This window comes from Chelonia mydas, chromosome 6 (assembly GCF_015237465.2).
Source record: "Chelonia mydas isolate rCheMyd1 chromosome 6, rCheMyd1.pri.v2, whole genome shotgun sequence".
Lineage (NCBI taxonomy): Eukaryota > Metazoa > Chordata > Testudines > Cheloniidae > Chelonia > Chelonia mydas.
Window position 1 is genome coordinate 88,377,646 of NC_051246.2, and position 16,877 is coordinate 88,394,522.

Sequence of the window (16,877 nt, forward strand, 5' to 3'; positions counted from 1 at the left end):
AAGTAATAGACTCCTCGACTGAGAACCGGCCAGTTATAGCCCAGAACAATATTTACTGATAAAGTTACAAACCCATGAAAATCCAGGTTTATAATAATGTTGTTACTCACAGACCTTAAACAATAGCATCTATAATTTTAATGCTTTTAACTCAAAATTAGGACAGTGCAGATGAGTATAATTTCCAATGTTTAATATAAGACATAATCCCAAGTGTGTTTAAATACATTTAATATATATATATTCCAATAGACTGTTGCTTTATTCTTACATTTCATATTCAAATCGAAGTCACTATCAATAACACAGATGGATGCAGTGGTGAGGAAGACAGTGACAAAAAGAAGTTCATATAATTTGATCTAACCTCCTATCTGGAGTCTGAAAAGAATGATTTTTTTTTTCTGCTCAGCAGTTTCAGTTAATCCTCTGTCTAAACATTTGCCCCAATAAACATCAGATTATTTTTATGTTGGCTATAAACCTGTCAGTCCTCAATAAACAGATATACTCATGGTCGTTTTATTTCTGCTGTCAAAGAACTGTCAATATACACACCAACTCTGAAACTAACCCAAACTGAGAAATCCAAATGTACAACTATTAATTAGCTAAAAAGAAAGTTGTTCACGGCATGATAGGATTCAAGAAGCTCTGGCCACCATACAATAGGCAGCAACTGGAAGATTCCAGCAGAAGTTAGCAAAAGCCCTGAAGTTAATAATCCAGCTTCTCTTTAATAGAAAGCTATGTGACCTTTAATGCTCTGTCAGACGGAGCCCTACTTTAAGTAAATCTCAATTAAATTTTATGTTTTGTGGCTCCCGTTTTCTTGTAAGACAAGAAAAAAAAGTTCAAGGGATGGATCCTACTTTGAAGATTTTAATTCCCTGTGGGGACAATTTATTTCCACCTAGAGGGCCTTTCATAGATTTTTTTATTTCCACTTTTGTAGTTGTCAGACTATTTTGTGGATGGAAAGAGTCTTGAAGGTCTTTGAAAGTGACAGTGTTCTGCAATTGACTAAATTTGAAATGCTTTTTCTGGTGCTCTGACTTTTCCTTCTATTTGAGAAGAAGAGTGGAATGATGAAAAGTGAATGGTTAAAGAGACGATGGAGAATGTTTATGATGAGGTAGTGTTCTGTGCAATCATGACATTTCTATTATGATACAGCAGTAGCATAGTAGGGGTAACTTTTCATTAAACAGGCATGGCAGTAAATAAAGATGTAAACACATTGGTAAATATTCAGAACATTGAGCAGCATTTTAGGGACTGACCCTGAAAACACAAACTCTTGGCAGAGGGTAGATCGTAACCTTTGAATCTGTCCTGAGTAAGAGATGGTGCACATTGCCTCAGGAGCAGATCACACAGTTACTCCCTTCCCAGGGCAAAGTTATTTTATCTCTTTTACATGGCAAAGCTTACTTGCCCCTAAGGGCACAGGCAGCTACTCTGTCCAGCAGGTGGTGAGGTGGTTGGTGGTGTTAGGGATGTGGGGAGTGCTGGATGAGTAGCCTCTGCTCTCCTTCCTGTCTCCAGTGTCACAATCTGAGCACAGCCAAACGAGCAGGGCAGTACGAGGAGCTTACTCTCCCTTAATCTTCTGCACAGGCAAGTAAGGGCTGTGCCACTCTAGCTCATGGTGATAATGACTTGAATAAATACTGAGGATAGCAAGCATTGTGGCCAGAAGTAAACATTTGTAGAAGCAGGCCCTTAGTAACAACATTTTGTTTACCCTGTTATTCCTTGTTCCCCATTTGGTTTATCCACTATGTTTACCTACCTTATGTGTAGTTACATTGTCAAAGTGTATTGGAAAGAAATGCCTTCCTTAATACGAGCAAAACTGAAAAGCAGTAATAAGCACTGATAAAGACAGTGGTTGGAATACAGAAGGAAAAAAGACAGGTAGAATGACTCACATGCTTTGGCTACTAAAGCTGGTCACATTTACTTTTTAAAAAGTAATTGAAAATAAGGGGGATTGGTAAAAGGCATGCAGGTTGTGCAGCTGAAGAAACTGCACCCAAAATTGGCAAGGTCAGATCAGTGCTAAATGCAATAAAAGAGGTTCTATAAATACAATGAGAAGAACTGGCTAGCCAAGATATGGGATTTTTTTGAATGGGTAGCTCACATTGCATAAATCAAGCTAATGCCTTGCACAACACCCACTGTTTGAAGTTCCAATTAATTCTTATTTCAGAAAAAAAAAATCTCATGTGTCTTAATTACAAAACTTTGGACTTTATACACTTTAGGAGACTATAGAAAAATATAGTACTTGCCTTTAAAGGTCAGCCAGTTAAAAACATTCATTTGCATGACTTTTTAATTATTTATTGGTTCATGGAAGTACAAACACTGCCTAATTTAAAAAATCTGGCAGTAACAAAACATAATGAAATTTAGCCTATGAAACAATTAAAATGACATTTAAACAAAAAAAATAAAACCAGGCCACAACATATCTTTTAACTTTATGGTATTTTAATTTTTTAGATTTACAAAGAAACGTGCAATGAGCTAAGCATAGTTTCATCTGCACCCCAAAACCAGTTTTTTGGGGTGTTCTCTGCCATTTTAAAAAATACACACGCAGGGTCAAATTTTCAACTGAACAGCACCAATTTACAGAAGCAGAGAATTCTAGCCCTTAGTCTTTTGCTGTTTGATCCGACCAATCCACAAATCAAATCTGTATTGAAACCAAGGAAAACCCTTAAAGACTGTACAAACTGGTAATTTATATTTTATTTATGTACACAGCTTCTTTTTTATGAGATGGGCCAGATGGGAAGTACTGTCACCACAGTATTTATTAGGCAGAAAAAAAATCAACTGCATACTACGGCATCTGGTCAAGATTTTGTGACCACATATTTCAACATATATTTCAATTATATCTGGCAGGATACCATTTTCTCTAAGATCTCAGCTCAGTGATTATTCAGTCAGAATAGCCTTATATGGCAAGACTATAAGGCCAGGAGATCACATGGTTTAACGATTAGAACAAAACAACTGGGGAGTTCAGATCAGTGTATCTAAACTTGGCTGACTTATCACGGGTGAAATTTGTTCCTGTGCAGAGGGCCAGCATAAGGCCCATGCACCATTTAAGTCCCACTTAAGTCTTCAGAATAGGTCCTACATAGCATTTAAGTGGTGCATTAGCTTTTCGTTGGCTGACTTCACAGAAGGGAATTTCTCCCTGGGTGAACTCAAATATTTTACTCTGGAATGAATCTTTCTCTGTCTCCTCTTCATGATTTCTGTCGCTCATGCTGAGCGAGCACTCTCATAATTTCTCTTTGGGCAGTTGCCTCCAGACTTGGGACTGACAGAGCAGCTCCTATATCATACATTTTTTCTGGGTTATTTTTTGATATCTGTTTATTTTAAGCCAAAATTGCTGACTGTGTCTATCAAACTGTCTTTTCTACACCTTCTTCTCTCAGTTTCTTCCCTCTTTAAGCTGGTACTCATGGACAGATGACTGTGACAATGTGACCTCCTGCCTCCCTCCACGCCCCTGGAAAAACGGAATAATTACTTTACAGCTTAGGCATTTCATTAATTACTATAAAGAGCCTCTGTTACAGGGCAGTACATTTATTTTTTGTACATGCTGCTACTTCAGTTACTTTTTTGTACTCTATAAATTTGCTCCCTCCATATCCTCTTCCATACTCCAGTGCCATAGAACAACTGATAGTATTCATTGCCATCCCTCAGAAATAGCTTCTTCTTTGGGGCACTTAAACTGTTACTTCTTATGATCTGTCTACATGTGGAAAAATCCCTAACGGAGACAGGCCAGTAGACTAATAGTTGAACAGAGCTCTGAGAAGAAATTATTTTTTTTTGGTCTGTTGGCAACCCGCCCATTCCCCTCCCTCCCCAAATCATTTTGGGTTGGCTCAACAGGAAAACATTTCAAAATTTCCAACAAATCGAAAAGTCAAGAACATTTTTGTTTCAGATCAAATTAAATGTTTTGTTTGACCCTTTGAGTCTGAGCTTTGACTTTAAAAAAAATCTGAAAGAAATTAAGAAACAAAAAAAATCGTCGTTTTGATTTTTCTCATAATCTTATTTTATCATTTTTAGATTTTTTTTTTAACTGAAACAATTCGGTGAAATCGACATGAATTTATGAAACGTTTCAGCAACGCTGAGTCTGAATTTTTCATCAAAAAAAGTGTCAGCAGAAAAAATTCACCCAGCTCTACTGTTGAAGACTCAGGATGAAATCCTGACTCAGCTGAAGTCAATGTAAAACCCCTTGTTTATCCAATCATGTAAGATGGGACAAAGGCACCGAGGGGCAGACTTTAAGTCTTTGAGCCTTCAATGCCATTTTAAGGGCCTGTCTACATTAGAGATATTTGTTCTTCAGTTACAACATGAATCTCTACTACAGATAGACCATAAGTGGAAACAGTTTAAGTGTTCCAAGGTAGCAACTCTTTGTGAGGAACAGCGCCGAACAATACCAGTTGTTCTATGACACAGCAGAGGAATTACAAAATAACATCTCCAACCTTACCAGGGAATACTAGAAGGGCAACACAAAATGTCCTTTTTCAAGCAAACAATAGATTGACAAGAACACATGCATGCTTGATGTTGGATGAAAGAAGCCCACACTATAGAAAGTGATCATCCCGTAAAACAATAAATCCCACAATCTTGCCTGGGTCATTTTCAGCTTTTGTTATTAGCTTCTTTAAGGTCAAAAGAAGGATCAGGTGAAATTCATAAAGAAATTTCATTTTTCTGCCTCTGAAAATCACCTTTTGTTTCTGCCAAAATATTAGAGATGAATGTAATCACGGTGTTTCACTGATGGCAAGAATTTCCCTCATAGCTTTAGCTAGAACCCACTAGAAACTCTGCGCAACGCACTAGTAGATTAAAATCTTAATTTAGAACCTTTCCCTATACCGTGCTCATATTCTACTTCTGCCCACGGGTTCAAACATTAACACTTGAAAACATCAGAAATATTCTGCTCTGACTCCAGATTGAGGTCAATACACTTTCAAAATTAGAAATATTCTCTACATTTTCTTCTTGTTAACACCACATAACTCAGATCCCTAATCAGTTCTCTTGAGATAATACCACTATCAAGGTTTTTCCTTATTGTTTGTTATCAGTTAAGCCCATCAAAGGACATGCAACAAAGAAGAAAACACTGGGTAGCAAAAGGCTATGGCAGCAGTATTAGGGATGTAAGTGTTATGGTCAGTTTGTGATGTTGCTGATAGAAGAAAGACTGGGAGCAGATCTATTTTGAAAGTTATTGACTTTCTATTTCATATCAAGAACTAGAGATTTTGTAAAGTTGTTTTTGAAGGCAAGCTGCACCACAGGTGTCATAAATATAAAGGGAAGTGTAACCACCTTTCTGTATACAGAACTATAAAATCCCTCCTGGCCAGAGGCAAAACCCTTTCACCTGTAAAGGGTTAAGAAGCTAAGATAACCTCACTGGCACCTGACCAAAATGACCAATGAGGAGACAAGTTACTTTCAAAGCTGGAGGGGGGGGAAACAAAGGGTCTGTCTGTTTGTGTGATGCTTTTGCTGGGAACCGAACAGGAATGGAGTATTAGAACTTGTTAGTAAGTAATCTAGTTAGAAATGTGTTAGATTTCCTTTTGTTTAAATGGCTGGTAAATAAGCTGTGCTGAATGGAATGTATATTCCTGTTTTTGTGTCTTTTTGTAACTGAAGGTTTTGCCTAGAGGGATTCTCTATGTTTTGAATCTGATTACCCTGTAAGGTATTTACCATCCTGATTTTACAGAGGTGATTCTTTTACTTTTTCTTTAACTAAAATTCTTCTTTTAAGAACCTGATTGCTTTTTTATTGTTCTTAAGATCCAAGGGTTTGGGTCTGTGTTCACCTATGCAAATTGGTGAGCATTTTTATCAAGCCTTCTCTAGGAAAGGGGGTGTAGGGCTTGGGGGGATATTTTGGGGGGAAGACGTCTCCAAGTGGGCTCTTTCCCTGTTCTTTGTTTAACACGCTTGGTGGTGGCAGCATAGGATTCAAGGACAAGGCAAAGTTTGTACCTTGAGGAAGTTTTAACCTAAGCTGGTACGAATAAGCTTAGGGGGTCTTTCATGCAGGTCCCCACAACTGTACCCTAGAGTTCAGAGTGGGGAAGGAACCTTGACAACAGGTATGGTATATATTCTGAATAAGGTAATTTACCACACATTTCCTTGCAAATGGCAATAATATCAGCATTAACTGAGTTGTATTAATGGGATAAGTAGTCTTTGTGTCTTTGAGAAATGATTGAAAGTACAATATGTATGTGACAAAAACTCTTGAACAACAAACATGTCTGAGTCTCGCTGCTGAAGAGAAACTCCACAAAGACATATATAAAAAAACACATTCTAAAGAATATTAAAAAGGGCTATTTACTTGAAATTTATGGTAGGTTATAAATCTGAGGGAAAAAGTCTACCTTTTTATTGTAACTTAATTGAAATGAATATTAGTTGTTCCTTTTCCAAATAAAAATAGAGCAGGGTGAAGGGTTTGTACCTCCAATAATATATTCAAGTTCATATAGTCTCTGTTACTTTACACCCCTGGACTGGACAAAACTACCCAATGATAGAAGAGTTAAAAAAAGGCTCAAAGTTGGCTAAATAGGAAATATTTTATTCACTTAGTCTCTGAACCTCCAGAGACTCACACACATGCTTAATTTTACACACTGTGAGTTGTCCCACTAAAGTCAAGAAAGACTTCCATTGACTTCAGTAGGCTTTGGATCAGACCCAAAAGACATCAAGCCTCCAGTCCTGCATTCATATCACACCCAAATGCCCACTGAATTCAAAATACTGAATTACTGGTGATTTATACCTGATTTATGCTTTTTTTTAAACAACTAGATGAAGGGATTATACATTTTTCATTTTTCTTTCAGAAGGGATAAAGAATAACACACACACAAATCAGAAAAACCAGAAATCCTAGTTATTTTAGCAAACTTTTGAATGTTTTTTAAAATGTCACATGTCTTATAGGTGTGATGCACAGCAGTTCTTCACCAGGAATCAAAAAGTAACTGAAAGCAACATAATCACCGCAGATGGATTTGCAGACTTCTATCTCACAAACTTAATGGAAACATTTGTAAAGATTTCTTTACTTAGTGATTGAAAACATTAGTTCTGCTACTCTGTACTTATGTAAAAGCACAATTCTATTTAATCCATAGTAAAGTCAAGTACTGAAAATCCATACAGTATAAAATCAGGTTTCTACTGTATTTTCAAAGTTCTTGGGGGTAAGCCTGCAAGCTGTATAAAACTGGGATTTGGCTAATTTGAGTCCCCTCTATTAAAGGTAAGCATCAATCATGCAGCGGTCCTGTTGCTAATGTACTTAACTTTAAACTTGTGAGTAATCCCACTGAACTCACTGGCATCAGTGAGACTGCTCATGTATTGAAAGTTAAGCACATGCTTAAGAGATCTGTTGGATCAGGGGGGAGGAACCCTAGAAAAGATCTTAGATGCTCCACAGAACCGAGAAGTTGCTCCTGTGGAGCATTAGTTAGGGCAACTGCTGGGAAGCTAATCCACCTTGGCTAACTTGAAATGCCAGTTAATCAGAGTTCAGGAATTGGTGCTGCACTGGATTGGTGTTATTATATATTAAATAGAGAGGATTTTAATGACATAGGTTCTAGGCCAAATCAGTATTACACTATTGAATTCAGTGAGTCCATACTGGTGTAACAAAGAGCATAATTAAGCATCCTGCATCTAAATGATGTGTAAGGCATTTCAGATTCTGTTTATTATGTCAAATAAAATGTTTGCCAAATTCTGACCACAGGAGAAAGGGTTAATTTAAAAGCAGTGTTCCAATGTCTGGAAAGCTGGGTGATTAGAAACAGCCACATAAAATTGACAAATATAACATATGTATTCTTACCCTTCGGTCCGGAAAATAGTCCTAAAACTGTCCCCCAAGCTCTTGTAACTGGTTGGATCAGTTTTCCCTCTTTGAATTTGGAACCTAAAAAATACAATTTATAACAGCATGTGAAGTTAAGGATTTTAAAAGCCACTTTCTATATAAAAGGGAATTTAAGGTTTATTGATATATCTTATTCATTATTATAGACTGTTCCTGATATTTATTCTTATTAACACTACTTTCATAGGAGTTATTAAACAAAGGAGAAATACAGTTTTAAAAGTAACTTTTTAGTAGTTCATAGTATTCAGATAGCCAACACTTTTACAATTTACACCTCTTTCTTGTTGTGTAAAAAATAAACTGCAAATCATGGACTTGATCCAAAGTCCATGGAAGTTCATAGGAGTCTTTCAATGGTCTTTGAATCAGACCCTGTTTTCAGAAATCTGAAGTAGCATATTGTAATGCATTTTACCACTGTGAAATGAACCTACCATACAATTTCTTATTTTTAGTGTCTGATCCAACTCCAACTAAAATCATCAGGAGATTCTATTGGAAGTTAGATCAGGCGCCTAACAGTCACTTTTGGACATTTAACACAGAGGCGAACAATATAAAATGCAGCTATCAATACTTTAATGAAGTCACCTTTCTTCTGCTCATATTTTGACACATAATGAACATTCAGCAGCAAGCTGACAATGCTTGCAGCACATCAGCCTTAAGAAAAACAACAAGATTATGATTTAAGACTGCAAACATACATGCCAGTGTTTATAAACTCTGGATAAAGGTGGTCAGCATAACTCACTGTGTTTAATCTACTGAGTGCTCCAAATGGGGGTACACCTACTTCTCAAAGCTGCCAATAGAGAAAAGGAAAAAGAGGCTAGAGCGTACATTCCCCATCCCCTCCACCCTTTGTTTTAAAAGTGTGTATGCGGGGTGGGGTTTGGGGGGATCATGACATCTTTTTCCAGTTTGAACCTTGGATATACTGTGCTTTTGTTCACAGTTTGATTACACTTAGAAGTCTTTGGCTACATCCTACACAATAAGGGGACTTTGTAGAGAAAGTTATCATCTAAAACCAAAATGTGCACTCTTTCATTATATCTCATTTTTAAAACTGTAGAGCTACAAAGATGCTCACTTGAGTAGCCTAGCCAAGTTCCACATCAAGGGAACTTCAAACGGAGTTGGAAGTACATAATTTCTTTTTAGATTTTTTTCAATTACTATCCAGCATCCAAAACAACACAAACGTTAGTAATCTAAGTTCAGAATAGCATTGTTTGAGGCCATCTACAGACTGCCATTATAACTCATGTAACATCAGCCCTGTGCATTAAATAACGCCTGCTTCAAAGAATCATTCAGACATTAATTATTATAATCAAATACTGCTGGAAGTCCTAAGCAAAAGATAAAACAAGCATGTTTACCTTTTTATTTATGTTCTTCACACATAGCATACATTTGTGTTTTAGACAGAAAACATACAAATATGGCTTCTTATTCTGATTAGACACCATCAGCTTCAAATAATACCACCAACTAGTACAATTTTAGTTAAATGATATTAAACAACAATTTTCTCTTCCATCTCAACTGGATTCAGCAGGATCAAAAAAGGTTTTCACATTTTAGCAAAAGGCATTCTTAGTTTTGCCTATCAGTGTTTCCTAAGCTGTTTGCACTAACAAATCTAAGCATTTTCTTCACTCTGGGAGACAAATTTCCAGTGATGTAATATAATTCTTTGGGCCATTATGAAGGCAAACCCACATCTTTTTTGAATGCATTTAGAAGGAAATGTTGGATCGCTCCATAGTCCTAAGAAAAGCAGTTCAGGCACATGTGGGATCTCCATCTGAGGTAACCTCTTTTATTAGTGAGAGAACTTGCTGCCAAGTTGGCAAAGCAGAGACTGCTGTTCTAGAGGTTTACACTCATATGAGAGTTGATGCATAACATTTTGTCTGAAAAGAACCCTTGGGAAGGTTAATAGCTGAAAATGCCTCAATGGCATCGCACAAAGTCCAACAGTAATAACAGCAACGGAATGTTGTAAGTTGTTACATTACACTAGCCAAGAAATCAAGACTGAAAAAAAAATCTTAGCACACAAACACGTAGGATTTATACTAATATTAGTATGTTTAAGCCTTGATCATTTATACCTCAAAGTTTAAATTCAAAAGTGATGGGCTCCATTTGTTGTAAAAAGAAACCTTGTAAAAATTCACTAGTAATTGAAAGAAATTGTAGACTAGTATTTACATAGAAAGACAGTCCTAAACCATAAAACTTTTTTCAGAAGTTTTAAGACTTTCGTCCTAAGCAGAAATTTAGAATAAAGGTGATTGTTTCTAAAATACTCTTGGAAAAACGTAGGCCCCTATCCTGTAAATACCTATGCATATGCTACCTGTACACATACAAATTATTTAACAAGACTAATCATGTGCATAAATTTAAGCACATGCATAAATATTTGCTGGATTGGGGCCTTAATCCTGGGCTACCCCAACAGAGATAATATATATTAAAATTATTTTACTTTAGCTTTATCCTATAGCCACATACAACTGTCCTGTATATTTCTTAATTCTTAATATTTCTGCTCATAAAATGCAGAAACAGAATAAGCACTTTAATAAAATAATAGTTAATTTATTTGTATCAGTTTATGGGGTAAAAGGATAACTTCTTACTAAAAATGTTAAATAATATTTTTTACATTTATTTCAATTTCTTTTTTAAAGGGAGAGAAGATCTTAGTATTAAGTGAGTCCATTTGACACAAACAACATATTCCTTCCTTTAGGGTTTTTGGATTAATTCCTTCCCTAGTAAATCTTTTTAATAGCTTTAACAGCAATCCTAAAATATATGCCAATTATGTGCTCTAATGTAGATCTGTGAACTGGGTTATTTGATTTGGAATTGCTTGCCTCAATAAAATAAGGTTTAACTTTTTAATGTACTAGCTAACTGATCACCAGTACTTGTTAGAAGCTAGAGGAAGAACTGACAAGATGTTTATTTGTTTTGCTGGGGGGAGGAGCAGCAGCCACAGCAGCACCCTGTAGTTGTACTAGTAATAATAAAGAAGGGTGAAAGCATTCACTTCAAAAACAACCTGGTCTGTTTTACATTATTCACTAGGGGATTGAGCACAACCTGGAGACACACAATGCTTTTTTTCTGCTTCAAATCTATTTCTCTCTGAAAACAGTGTTAACTAAATGCTCATATTCAAGTGAATTTCTTGCGCTTTGGAAACCGGAAGACTGTGTCTTATACATTATTGGCTTGTTAGAATTACAGAAGCTAACCTGCCTGACTAAATAGAAAGGAGCACACATTTCTGGTCTGGTTAAGATTCTGAAGTCTAAAAAGCAAATCCTGCAACTAAACATTTTTCAGAGTCAGAGTGAAAGGACGCTAACAAGATAAGGCCACAGTCCTTTTCTAGGGCTCCATATGGGCACCTGGACCTGCCCATGCAGAGCCCTTTGAAGCACCCGGGTTAAGAGTGCATTAACAACGTTGCCACACAACAAGAAGCAATAGACAGTGGATGCTGCGACAAGGTGCAAGTTTATTGAACGTATCACTAGAAAAAGGTTCAAACAACTGACATTTTCCTCAGCTGTAACCTCTTCTCCACCAGCTTTGCTGATTCTCTAGTCTGTTCAAAATGCTGCAGCAATAATTATCTCCCTCTCCCTCCTAAGTTTACCACAAAGGGCTTCGTGATGTTTGTAAGAGGAGGCAGTAGCCACTGTCCTCAATCCACCCCAGAAGATTACATAAGAGGAGGGATTCCCAAGCTAGTTGAGGACAAGAGCCTGAAAAGGGAAAGGAAAGGACGGGTCCAGGAACGGTTATGGTTTCAGGTGGAAACCATGTAAAAATAGCCATTTTAAATGCTTTTCTTTTTGAGATTTTTGGTGTTTATTCAAAACCTAAACTCCAAGTTGTAAACCTCTGTGATCCAAAATCAAAGAAGCTATGATTAAATGACCCATATTTGTGCAGCTGTACAACTGCTATTTGTAGGACAAATAATCCCAGGTTCTTCTCACCTGGACATCATGAAAGGGGTAATCTTTATGGACAGAAACTGCCCTTGAATGACTCCTCTAATGTCTTGTGCTTCATCACTCCATGAACCCCCTGGGGAATTAAATCCAGATAGACAGCATGGAAATGCTTGCATAGGTATTGTAAGCAGTTGATCAGGAATTTGTCTAATCATCTCTCTGCCAACAAGTTCCTCAGATCCATAATCCACATGTCTCACAGTTAGGTTGTTACCTTTTATGCTGCAAACTTTTGCTCTGTAAAGTTTTCCATCTTCACTATACTTTGCCATGCAAATATCACCACTTCTAATACTAGATCTGTTAGGCACAAATAAACTCCTCTTCAACACAAAGGATGCCCGTTTTCTTTTGCCATCTGTGCCAGCCATTTCCCATTAGTAATCATTATACCACTCTGTGAAGCAGTTTCTGTGCAAAACCCTCTTACGTAGAGTGATCATATGTCCCTGAAAATCACACATCTGTTTCCACGATCTGTCCCACTGTCCTTGCTGTTTTTACAAAATCCAGTGTTTTCTCCCAGTTTTTGTAAACTCCCACAGTCCCCATATGCTTCCCAGTGACCCCTCCCTCTGCAAAAGTTTGCAAGCCAGTTTTACCCTGAATGCAGTGAAATCCACAGGATGGTGGGGAAAGAGAGGCTGAGGTGTTACTTGGCTGAGGAGAAGTGATACCTTGTATTCTCTCCCTCCCACAAGTTGTCAATTCTACTATCCCTCACCAAGATAGCCTTCTGGGTGCCTGACAGCCCAGGAACCTTTGTTTTTTTTGCTTTCAAAGTCTGTTCACCCAGCTCTTACTAACCCTCCCCCATTTGATGCCAAGTGCTGTGTAAGGCTTTCTCATAGCCTCATGGACTTTAAGGCGAGAAAGGACCATCATGATAATCTAATCTGACCTCCTTGCACATTGCAGGTTTCAGCACCTCACCCACCCACTCCTGTAATAGACCTGTAACCTCCAGCTGAATTACTGAAGTCCTCAAATCACGATTTAAAGACTTCAGGTTATAGAGACTCCATAGAATCATAGAATATCAGGGTTGGAAGGGACCTCAGGAGGTCATTTAGTCCAACCCCCTGCTCAAAGCAGGACCAATTCCCAATTTTTGCCCCAGATCCTTAAATGGCCCCTCAAGGATTGAACTCACAACCCTAGGTTTAGCAGGCCAATGCTCAAACCATTGAGCTATCCCTCCCCCATGACTCCATCATTTACACTAGTTGAAACCTGCAAGTGACTCATGTCCCATGCTGCAAAGGAAGGCGAACCCCCCTCCCCCAGGATCTCTGCCGATTCGATCCGGTGGGAAATTCCTTCCTGATGCCAAATATGGCGGTCAGTTAGACCCTGAGTATGTGGGCAAGACCCACCAGCCAGACGCCTGGGAAAGAATTATCCGTAGAAACTCAGCACCCTCTCCATCTACTGCCCCATCGCCAGCTGTTGGAGATATTTGCCACAAGCTTTTCAATCCATGTTAAAAATACTATCATTTCCTTATTGTCAAAAAGGGGTAAATCAGTATTTGATATCTGTATTTAAATATACTGTCAGCAACCAAACCTTGTCCACACAGCACAGACTCATGGAGTCAATCCTGGCTCCATTAAACTCAATAGAACAGGGGTGGCCAATCTGAGCCTGAGAAGGAGCCAGAATTACCAACGTACATTGCCAAAGAGCTGCTGTAATTTGTCAGCAGCCCCCCAGCAGCTCCCCCCACCTGCTCCCAGCTTCTCCCACCCACCAGCAGCCCTGCTGATCAGCACGTCCCCCTCCCTCCCCACACATCTCAATCAGCTGTTTGGTGGCGTGCAGGAGGCTCTGGGGGCAGGGGGGAGGAGTGAAGGCACAGCAGGCTCAGGGGAGGGGGTGGGAAGGGGTGGAGTGGGGGAGGGCCCGTGGCAGAGCCAGGAGTTGAGCAGTGAGCAGCCCCCGGCATACTGGAAAGTTGGCGCCCGTAGCTCCAGCCCTAGAGTTGGTGCCGACACAAGGAGCCGCATGTTAACTTCTGAAGAGTCGCATGTGGCTCCGGAGCCACAGGTTGGTCACTCCTGCAAGAGAAGTTTTGCCCATTGTCTTCAATGAAGCCAGGATTTCACCCATGAATTCCAGAGATTCTTGGTGCTCAGCACTGTGCTGCCAATACACCAGTTCTGCTGCTGAGAAGATCAAAGGGAAAGAAAAAATGGGTGCTTTCTCTCTCGCAAGAAAAAAATAGCATTTGGACCATATTCGTGATCTTTGTTAATAGGTGAGTCTTCTGTCTCCCCTTTAACTTACACACCCTTATTACGTCTAACTGAGATGACAGGGGCACCGTGCAATTTTAAGATGTGAATCAAATCCTTGATATTTCCTTCCCTGATTGCAAAGTATGAAGGAGGGAAAGCATTTATATGCATACTGTAAATATATAACTTTGGGTACTCAGTCAATTTAGATGATAGATGGAAAATTGTTTGGCATAGTAACAAAAGCAAATTAAATCTTCTGTGCAATGTAAATTCTAAAAAAGCTTTTAAACATGTATAGCTTTCTGAAATGTAAGGTCAACAACTAGAACTTATACTTTAATTAATTTCCTGTGATTCCAGATATACCTCATTGCAGTTGCTCCTATAAGCATAACTAGATTTGAAAACTGATAGTCTGAGGCTATATTTTTAGCAGTTTACACGCTTATATTCAAATATAACTGGATCACAATTTAAACAGCTATCAAATTTGTTAACTTAAACATTTACTCTGGTGCCATTTGTTAGGGCTGTATATGAATGCAGATTTGCACAGCTACTATAAATGCTGTATATGGCATTACTAGTGCTTAAATTTCATGTGAAACCCGATATTATAAAATGGACCTTGATAAGGTAGTTTATTCTACTATTTGGCACAAATTCTTCAGGTTGTTTATATTACTTATGGGATAATAACTAAATTGAGAGTATAATTCTGCCGTTTATTTTAATAGTAAATCCTTGTAGTCACACAAGCTGTTGAACAAATGAACATTACGTTTCAGAACAAAAACCTAATTATTTTAAGCCATAGATATAAATTATGCAATATATGTGGTTATATTTTAAGTATTATAGGACTGCATTGATGATATTTTAAGTACAAGGCCATAAAGAAACATAGCAGAACAGTAACATTATAGAAACAGGCAAGGGGCAGAATTTTTTTAAAAACCATTTTGCATTTTAGACCTATATTTAGTTTTTACTCTCTACAGAGCTATCTCAGTTTTCTCTACTGTAAATTACTTGCTTCACAAATGATAAATCATTAGTACAGATAGACAAATACTGCAAAAAAGTGTATTCCAACATTCATTTCAATAAAAACTTCATTCACTTTGATGGGATTCATAATCCTTCTTATTTACTTTCTGTGACATTTGGAGGAGCAAATATTTGTTTTTGGAAAGGCAAAATTTTTCAGTTATGTACACAAATATGTATTTGTATGAGTATTCACAATGGACATACTTGTATAGCTATCTTGAAAGCTGTATGTGGGTTTGGGAATCCCCTAATTCGGAAGATGAATTCTATGCAGATTAGGTGACCAACCACAGAGTGTGAATAGCAAGTTACAAATACAGTAGTGAATACTCGTAGTAGAGTTCACAACCAATTCACAGACGGAAGTATTTTCTTGTCAATGAATAATTTCAAATAATGAACAAATCCTGAAAAAGCAAAGTCTGTTCAGAGATAAATTAGCTCCTATTTCTGTCTAATAATATGTAATTCCCTGAGAATAGTTCACCCAGTTCCAGTCATGAGAGTGAGATTACAGAACATTTTCTTTATGCACAATAAGTTGATCCCACTTCATTGTAACCTTTGTGTATTATTACACTTCTTGGAGATTTTGTCGCACCATCAGTTGCTCAGCAGCTTGAGTGGTATTGCATGGTAGCTATCACCAACTGGTGTGCATGGGTTTTTTATCTGGGCAGGGAGGAGGACTGGATGTGAAGATATGTACTAGGGGTAAGGCCAGTGAGAGGAAGGAAAAGTAGCAGTCATATTCTTGGGTAAAGGGTATTGTAAAAGTTAGGTGAATTACAAACAACTTAAAAGAGAGCACTGCCCCATCTGGTTTCGGGGGCAGAGGGGAGGACAGAAGAAGTCAGGCTGAGGAGTAGCAGCAGACTAAATGCTTTTGTTTTTTGTTTTTTCCTTTGACTGGTAGTAACTACATGACCTGGCAAAAAGGTTTACAAATGTAAGTCACAACACTCAGCCCCAGGTCAAATCTTCTCATGTTCAATAGAAAATGGACAGTGATAGGTGGCATGGATCTGGCAGAATTCTGGATGGTAAAAAATGGAGGAAGGGGCAGGAGGATTGATTCAGACCTAGCAGGAGTGGAAAGATTCTTCCTGGAAAACAGGCAGGATGATCTAATTAAAGCCCAGGACTGGGACTCAGGAGGTTCTATTCCCGCCTCTGCCATGGACTTCCTGTGTAGCCTTAGGCAAGCCAATCAATGTGTCTTGATTTACCCATTTGCAAAGCACACATAATGCTTTCTTTCCACACAGGAGTGTACTGTGGCCTGATAAGTACTCTAAGAGATCCACGTGGAAGGTACTAGAGACATGTAAACTATAAATGCAAACAATACAAGTAAACATTTGCCATTATTACATTCTCTTGCTGGGACCTGACTGAAAAGCACAGTGGTCAGTCCCAATGAAGAAAACAAGTTAAGAGGCTGAAGAAGAAGAAGACCCAGTTCCTGTAAAGTGGCAAAAAATTAAC

At 38.1% G+C, this 16,877-nt stretch overlaps 1 protein-coding gene across 18 annotated transcripts in view; it reads right to left on the reverse strand.

Annotated features, from left to right (window-relative positions):
* The window catches only part of SLC25A21 (solute carrier family 25 member 21), a 373,699-nt gene that overhangs the window by 67,657 nt on the left and 289,165 nt on the right, over nucleotides 1-16,877 (reverse strand). For 17 of the 18 annotated variants that reach the window (XM_037900636.2, XM_043549748.1, XM_037900640.2 and 14 more), the window contains one exon: nucleotides 7,991-8,074. The exons of the other annotated variant lie outside the window; for it this stretch is intronic. In XM_037900636.2, coding sequence (XP_037756564.1) covers nucleotides 7,991-8,074 — 84 coding nt within the window. The remainder of the gene's footprint in view (nucleotides 1-7,990; nucleotides 8,075-16,877) is intronic. 18 annotated transcript variants of the gene reach the window in all.